Raw genomic sequence first — 7,888 nt, forward strand, 5'->3', positions numbered from 1 at the left:
GGCCTGGGGCCTGCTCCCGTGCTGGGCCCGACCTGAATCTCTGAGACTGAGCACAGGAGAGGCAGCAGGGGAAGTCCCAAGATCAGATGATTGGCGGAGCAGCAGCCCAGGCGCTCGTAGCACGGGAAGAATCAACGTGCAAGTTTATCGTTTGTGCAAAACGGCGTGGTCAGGGCCGAGGGTTGAAGCCGCGGCGAGGGCGCTCAGCCCCCGGGCCCAGCGTCGCGTGGCTAGCAGGACTGGCTCAGCCCCTTTGATTCCTCACGTCGCGGCCCCTGCGTGGAACGGAGAAAGCACAGCGCCGCGGTGACTGGGGAAGGAGCAGGGAGGGGGGATCCAGCTGGCGTGTGGGGAGGGGAAGAAGGGATGTCTGTGGTTAACCCGTAAGCATCAGCTTTCCCAATTAACCGGTGGCCTGGCCCAGCAAGAGTAGCCTCTGCCTGCCCACGGCCGGGCTCGTCTGGCCAGAGTAGCCCACGGCACCCGCCTGTGCCCACTGTCTAGGGCAGCTCCACTGCAGCCCAGGGCTCTGGATGGCAACGCTTTTCCACCTAGCCCCTCTAATAACCACGCCGGGAGGCTCTGCCCCGCCTCAGCCGACTGAGGAGCCCACGGCCCTTCACCGGGGCACGTTAGCGAATGCAAGGAGACTAGAACCCAGGAGCTCTGACTCCCAGCCTAGGCTCCCTCTAAGTTTTTCCACCCAGGTGCAGAATAAATTTTGTTTTGTGCACCCAGGCATGTGCTGCTGTGCACCACCAATGGAAACATACACTGCCGGCTGACGGTGCTCTGCTAATCCGCTGGACAGCACCCGAATCTCTCCGGGGCAGCACTCAGATTAAAGGGAATGCTGCTCCCAATCGTTCACCTCCCAACCCCACCCCAAACGTTGCCTCAGTTAGGCAATGAAACCAGTGGTGGGGAGGCAGCTCAGGATTCCGGGCACAGGCAGCCAGGGACACAGAGAGGCCCGCTGTCTTGGGGGCGGGATGCAAGGCTCAGAGCTTGAGTCGTGCCAGAGGGGCGCTGTCTGGGGCCTCCAGCCAGGCTGGGGGTGTGTGGGTCAGGCTGACATTGTTCGGCCACCCCTGGCGCTCAGGCTGCTGGGGACTTGCCTGTGTGGTGAAGACCTCTGGCTCGTCGGTGACAATCTGCTGCTGAAATCCGCGCCCTTCCGGCCCCCGGTCGGGGAGGCAGAGGCAGGGCGTGCTGGCGGGCGCGCTGTTCCCCTGAGGCGTGATGGGACAGGTGGGATCCGTGGGGAGAGGGGGCCCCTCTTCAGAGAACAGCAGTGGCGACAGGCCCATCTGGAAAACCAAGCGTGGGCCTGAGCCGGGGAGAGCATCCCGCAGAAGGGGAAGGGAGGAGCCATGTTTGCCAAGGTCCTTCTGTCCTGGCATCCCGCACGGCCAGTGACCCCGCCATGGCAGAGGGGGCCCAGGGAGACTATCTGCAGGGCTGCTGCAGGGCAGGCGTTTCTCCCTCCCGCGGCACCGCAAGCCTGCTGGCCCGGGACGTACCGAGCTGTAGAATTTGTCTCCTTCCGGGTCGATGACCAGCAACGTCACCTGGTTGCCGCCGGCGCGGATCCTGTCCACTACCTCCTGGTGGCCCAGCTTCTCCACGTCCTCACCATTCACGGCCAGGATCCGGTCCCCTTCCTTCATCCCTGCCTTGTCCGCTGGCAGCCCCGCATCCACCTCGCTCAGGAACTGGCCTGTGCGTGTGCGGCGGCGACCCAGCGCGAGAGAGGAAGAGGGAGAAGAGAGTCAGTGAGAATTAGAGTGTGTGTTTGAGACAGAAGCTGAACTCTCTTTACTGAGAGGGACCATGTGGTGGGGTTGGCCCCTCCAGCTAAACGCATTGATCCTCACAGGAAAGAGGCCATTAGGGACAATATCCCCCTTTTATAGATGGGCAAACTGAGGCACAAGTGGGGTGACCTTGGCAAGCCCCTAAGGGGTCACGGTCAGAACTCAAGAGCTCCGAGCTCCCAGGCCTGTGCTCAGCCCTCTCTCGGGCTTTGCCTCTCCCTCCTCGGCCACCTTACCTGTCCTCCCCGAGCTGCACTTCTCTTCCTTCAGCAGGAACCCGTAGCCATCCGGGCCTTTCACCATGTGCAGCTTCCTGGCCTTGAAGGGCAGCGTGGTGGCATCGGCCATGGCAGCGATGACCCTGACGCCCTGCAGCCGGTAGAACTCCTCCGACTCGTCGTCTATCACCAGCAAGGTCACTTTGCCGCCACTGTGCTTGAGCTGGCACCGACGGAAAACACGGGTGCAAAGCGAGCCACATGGGCCTGGTTAGGGCCAGCACAGGGCCCCCTGCCTCCCCCACTGCGGGGTATAAGCCATGACACAGCCTGGAGACCAGGGGCAGGGCAAACTGCCCCTCCAGACGGACAGTCCTTCCCTCACATAGAGCTGGCGGAGGCAGAATTCAGAGCCCGGAGTGTGGGGAGAACCCGGCACTGGGGCATCACCCAAGGGCCCGTCGTCTCAGGGAACAGTCCACTGCTGTCTGCTGAGCGGGGCCGCTGGACGGCCACTGGATCTGTGACTGCAGACAGACAGGCAGACGCTGCCTGCCTTGCGCGACTGTCATGGAGAGCGGTGGGAGAGAGGGAGGGGGAGGGACAAGCAGAAGGAGGAGGAGAGGCCAAGCAGGAGAACAGGGAGGTAGCATGGGACCATACTTCCCAGAGGGAAAATGGGAACCCCCCCCCCCAGCCACTCAACCAAGCCCCCCCTCTATGTTGTTGCCTGGTTGTTGGAGCTCTGAGGGGGTCCCGCACGCAGGGATACTGCTCCCCTCCTCCCCGCTCTGGCTCTGCTTGCATCCCCACTTGCCCCCGCTGCCCTACCCCCCACTGGCGTGGCCGCTCTACTCTTGCCAAAGATCATCAGCAAGAGAAAATGTCTCCTTTTGGGGGGAAGCGCCAGGATGGCGGCGGGACGGCCCCCCCGCCCGCGTACCTTTCTGGTGAGCTGGGTGTACGTGTAGTTCCTCACGCTGGCCCCGTTGAGCTCCAGCAGCCAGGAGTCTGGGGGGACACCCGCCCTGTCCGCTGGGCTGCCGGTCGTCACGGCGAGCCGGAACGTGCCCTTCACGCCTGCGAGGGGAGCAGAGCGGTGGGGGAGCGCCCGGCGCCGCCGCGGGGAAACAGGCAGTGGGATACGCACAGGCTGCACGGGCGGGGGGTTGAAGGTTGCCGGGGGAGGGGGGGTTACCTTCTGGAGCTGAAACACGGAAGCCGAAGCCGGTTTTGTCCCTCACGACGTGGCAGAGCCGCGGCCCGGCGCGGTGCGGCAACAGCTCTGCCAGATTCTTGTCCAGGGCCTTTGCGACTTCGTAGGCACGGCCGTCCAGGACTGCGACGGCCACCTGGTCACCGCTGGCCTTGATCTTCTGCACCACCTGCAAGGCAGCCCACACACATGGGCCATGGCCAGGCGGGCTCCAAGCTCGGGTCTTAGGAGGGAGCCATGCCGGCAGATCGGCAGCCCTCTGGACACAGGGCAGGGAGAACCCGGGCAGCAGCAGGGCACGCCTGCCAACCTGGCCCTGCCAAGGCGACTCACCCCGGCTAGGACAGAGAACCGGCTCTGCCCTGGCCTGCGTGTGCTTTGGGTCAATGCACGGAGCCAGGCAGTGCCCGGGGAGGCGGCTGTTTGAGACGTGGACACGAGGCATCGAGCTGAGACCCAGCCAACTCAATTCACAGGAGCCACCCCGCTCCCCTTGGGAGATCGACTGGAACCAAAGCCCCGCTCTCCGCACGCTGGCGCTTCAGGGGAGCTGGGCTCTGGAGCCAGATGCTATGGTGCAGGTTTCTTCTGGCCCCTGCCCTGGCCAATCAGATGGGTCCAGTCCAGTTCACCCCCCGGTGACCAGGCTGAGCTGACGGTGCTCGTCACAGGCCTCGACGCCTCACCCTGAAGTGCTCCATGTTGTCCACGTATTCCCCGTTCACCTCCAGGATCCGGTCCCCGTCCTGCAGGCCCCTGCGCTGGGCCATGCCCCCGCACTCCACCTGCCGGACGATGTGCCCCGGGTTCCCCACCTCCTGGTGCAGGCAGAACCCGAAGCTCTCCCCATTGCCTTTGGTCAGCAGGCAGAACCGCGGCGCCTCTGCCCCTTCTGTATCTGAGGGGAGAAGAGAGCCTGTGAATCCCACGGGGGGGAGGGGGTCGGCAACATGGGGAAGGAATCAGTAAGCTTGTCGAGATATTAGCGATCTGGGGTACTCCCCCCCCCATGCCTGCTGAAGTCCTAATATGCCCAGGCTCACCTGTACTTAGGACACACACCCGCCCACCGGTGCTTAGGCACATTGCAGTGCACACGTGCACGTCCTCGTGTCTGTGCACATACATATTCGTGTCACACTGCGGGTGCAAATGCGTCCGTGCACCTGTGGGGCCTCCCTGCACGTGATTGCCTCTCGGCAGGGACAGTTCCCCTCTGGTTTCACCCTTCCATACGCAGGGGGCGAGGGCTTGGGGGTCAGGTCTCCCTCAGTTCAGCATTGCCAGACGCACAGACAAGACTCCCTGACCCCTCCCCAGAAAAACAGCAGCAAAGAGACGCCCTGCAAGCCAGCCTCGGGCCAGGGCTCTGCCCCCAGCCAGAGGGGTGTAGGAGCCGCGCAGGCCAAGGCTTCCAATCCAAGTGTGTGCACGCAGAGGGGGGCGCTGCGGGCAGGTCTCTCAAACAGAAGAGGGGATTGCTCCTTCTGCACCCGAGTGCCCCAGCTCTGCTCACTCACGGGGCTGCAAGACCCCCTGCTGGTGGGCGGTCTCGCTCCACAGGCTGGGTCTACCCCCCGTCCTATCCCACCCCCGTGCAAACAGCACCCGGCGTGGCCCTCAGGGGGAGAAATGCTGCTGAGCCTAGTTTCCTCCGTTTGCTCTTGAAGAGGAACAAGCCGGCCCGCGGCGAGCCAGGGCAGCCGCTCACCGGAGTCCTCTGCCAGGCACAGGGCTGGGTTATCAATCCCATCTTTGGGGTTGAATTCAAATTTCCTGAAACGATAAGACAGGAGAGTCAAGCCACAGCAGCCACGCCCCCTCCGGCTCGCCGGGCACCTCACCCCAGCCACATGGGCAGCGGCTGGCCTGGGCCCCTGCAGCAGGGAACTGCAGACCCATCCCCCTGGAGCCCAGAACTTCAAGGGGAGCAGGCGCGAGGTGCCACAGCTGCTGTCTCCTTCCCTGGGGGACCCTGACCCGCAGGCTCCAGTGTTCATATAGACCGAGGGGCCGGGAGAAGGACCCCATAGGGCTTTGGAGGGCAAGGCAGGTGGAGGCTTCAGGGTGCGAGTTGACCATCTCAGGGGGCAGGAAGGAATCTACTCACGTCCCTGCCACGCACCATGGGACAATCAGCCAGGTGCTGCCTTCCTCCGAGGCATCGAATATCGGCTACAGCCGGAGGCAGCGGACCACGAGTCCAGTCCTGCTGGAGACACTCTCTCTTCCTGCTGCAAGGGGTGACTGGTGTCTCTGTACACCACCCCCCTCTAACTCTAAACTGCTCAACTGTGTGTCATGGCCCCCATACTGCTAACAGCAAATGGCGAGTCTCCCTTGGCACAGGTGTGAAGCAAGGAGGAGCCACACTGTGCCCAGAAAGTTCCCAGGAGCCCATGAGAACAGTGTAGTCCCACCTGCCTCTGGATTTGTCCCGCTCCCACACCAGGCATCGGGAGCAGTTGGCCAGGGACCAGCAAAACCAAACTACACAGGAGTAGCTCAGCACTTACAGGGTTAACTCCTCGGTGTCCTCAAGTCCTGCAAAAGAGAAGGCTCTGGGGTCAGATGGTCTCCAGGGGCCCTGACATTGCCGTGTGCAGTGCACCGCTTGGCACAGCTGGGCTCCATCCAGATGCCTGGCCCCAGCCTGGGGCCAGCAGACCCTGCCCCAGGGCACGGCCATGCACTTGCCAAGGAGGGGCCCATAGGGACACTGACCAGTCTTTTATGGCGGGTCCCCTTCCTAGGGCTGGAAACAAAGCCACACTAACGAGGTACAAACATCTTAGATGCCTCCTTTCCCGTGGGCTGGACCTGGCCCCCATTCCAGGGTGGCTGGCAGCTCCTGGGAGGCCACCTTGTCCTGGTGCGTGTGCACAAGAGCATGACCACAACCTCCACCGTGCACACCACAGCTCCGCTCCATCCGCCCCTGCCCAAACCTGCCTCGAGCAGGCGAGAGAGGGGGAGAGGGCAGCTGGAGCCCCAAGCTGGCTCCGTGATCAGATGCAGCTCAGAGGGTCACCGCCTCCTAAGCGGAGACGGCAGGATGTGGGTGTCTGCAGCTCTCACCCCCTGCAAGCTTTTTGCACCTGCTCAAAATCTCCTAGGCCGTGGAGCCAGCCGACGAGGGGGGGGGGGATTTGGGGGGGCGGGGTGTTAAGCAGCATTCCACCACTAACTCAGTGTCGCTCCTGCTGAGCAGTCGCCACCCCCCTGAAGTCTGACCCTGCCGCCCCTCCATCCAGATATCCAGGCAGCGTGGCTGCTGGACCAAATGGGGCTGTGCCCCATTGCCTGAGACGCTTCCCACATGGCACAGCCCAGGGGAGTTGCAGCGAACGCCGGCTGGCAGCCCTGCCCACGCACTGCAGTAAAAGAGGGGGGTGCCCAAAGGCCAGCAGGGACTGGAATTTGCCTCCCCACCGATCGCCAGAGAGCAGAGGCTCAGCATAGGGAGCCCAGCCAGCAGGGAAAGAGCCCTGGGGGTGCAGCCCGCAGCATTGACCTCTGGGCTTTGAGAGCAGCAGAATGCCCCTCAACCTTCACCTCCGGTTCATGGGGTACGGCTGCTGCACTGGGGAGCTGTGGTGTGCAGGGGCACGCTCGCCCCAGGGGCAAGAGGGGGCAAGTCTGGGCATTTGGGGGACGCAGGATGAGGGGCTGGCTTAGGGCAACAGGCAGAGGAACTCCTCAGGGCGAGTGCCGTCAGCCCCCAAATACCAGCCCCAGAGCAGTCTCAGCCACTTGGAGCTGGCAGGGGCTGCCTGGAATCCACAAGTGAGGAGACACTAGGGCCCCCCCAAGAACTCCACTCCCCACCCCCCAGGGAGCTCTGAAGAAAGCCATGGGCACTTGTGGGGGGGTGGGTTCCTCAGAATCAACCCTTCTTCCCCCGCTGCTCCCCGCGCCTCAGCTACTAACCTTGCTTCTGCTTCATGGCGGTGGCCAGAGTGCAAGGTACGGGCTGAAGTGGCAGGGAAGCTGGTTCCCCGCCTCCTTTAAGAATGCGGAGGTTTAATGTTTAAACAAAGCCAAGTCTCCCTTGCACCCATGGAACTCGGTGCCCCTCCGCCGAGCCCTCCCGGGTCTCACCTCGGCCAGCCCAGCAGCCGCGGGACCTGGGAGTGAACGGACCTGGCCAGGGTCACGCAGCGAGGCAGTGGCACAGCCAGGGAAGGGACCCAAGAGTTCAGGCTCCCCCCCGCCTCGGGAGAGAAAAAGAAACCAGGAATCCAGGCTGCCAAGTTCCGGCTCGCCTGCCCGCCCGTCTCTGTGGCCCTCCAATCCCCACCCTCCGCTGAGGCTGCTTGATGGTCCCTGCTCCCGAGGATCAGCCCAGGGACCCCCAGACACAGGCCACCAGAGGAACCACTCTAATTAGTGGCCCAGGCTGGCGTGGGGAGGGAGCCCGGGAGAGGGACGATTCTGTTGTCCGTCCCTCCGCCCTGCAATCCCCGGCCCTTCCCTTCTCCCTCGACTGCATCCAGACTGTGCCCCCATGTGCATGGCACATCCCAGCCCCTGCTGTCCTCAAAAAGCCCCCCACCCCGCCCGTCCTGACGTCACAGTAGGGGTGGGAGCAGGTAGCACTCCCCACATGAGCGGGGGGAGATGCAGCATGGGCTCCA

At 63.6% G+C, this 7,888-nt stretch overlaps 1 protein-coding gene across 4 annotated transcripts; it reads right to left on the bottom strand.

The window, feature by feature from the left end:
- Positions 1-4: 4 nt before the first annotated feature.
- NHERF4 (NHERF family PDZ scaffold protein 4) lies at positions 5-7,708 on the bottom strand. 4 transcript variants are annotated; one of them, XM_075909760.1, is made up of 9 exons: positions 7,182-7,708; positions 5,768-5,795; positions 4,963-5,027; positions 3,938-4,149; positions 3,234-3,420; positions 2,979-3,115; positions 2,054-2,258; positions 1,524-1,720; positions 800-1,310 (listed from the first exon to the last, which is right to left on the bottom strand). In XM_075909760.1, exons 1-9 carry the CDS (start codon positions 7,195-7,197, stop codon positions 1,002-1,004), a joined length of 1,356 nt encoding a protein of 451 aa, XP_075765875.1. In that variant the 5' UTR covers positions 7,198-7,708; the 3' UTR covers positions 800-1,001. The 4 variants fall into 4 exon arrangements, with proteins under 4 accessions (XP_075765874.1, XP_075765875.1, XP_075765876.1 ...); XM_075909761.1 differs by having other exon boundaries at positions 5,676-5,795; XM_075909759.1 differs by lacking the exons at positions 5,768-5,795; positions 7,182-7,708 and adding an exon at positions 5-275 and having other exon boundaries at positions 1,119-1,310; positions 4,963-5,651.
- Positions 7,709-7,888: the final 180 nt, after the last annotated feature.

Source organism: Pelodiscus sinensis, chromosome 26 (genome assembly GCF_049634645.1).
Source record: "Pelodiscus sinensis isolate JC-2024 chromosome 26, ASM4963464v1, whole genome shotgun sequence".
Lineage (NCBI taxonomy): Eukaryota > Metazoa > Chordata > Testudines > Trionychidae > Pelodiscus > Pelodiscus sinensis.

Coding starts and splice junctions, on each gene's coding strand:
- NHERF4 (XM_075909758.1), bottom strand. CDS start 5,251: ATGAACACTGGAGCCTGCGGGTCAGGGTCCCCCAGGGAAGGAGACAGC. Junction 3,421..3,937: donor ACAACATGGAGCACTTCAGG/GTGAGGCGTCGA, acceptor GCTGCCTTGCAG/GTGGTGCAGAAGATCAAGGC. Junction 2,259..2,978: donor ACACCCAGCTCACCAGAAAG/GTACGCGGGCGG, acceptor CGTCGGTGCCAG/CTCAAGCACAGTGGCGGCAA.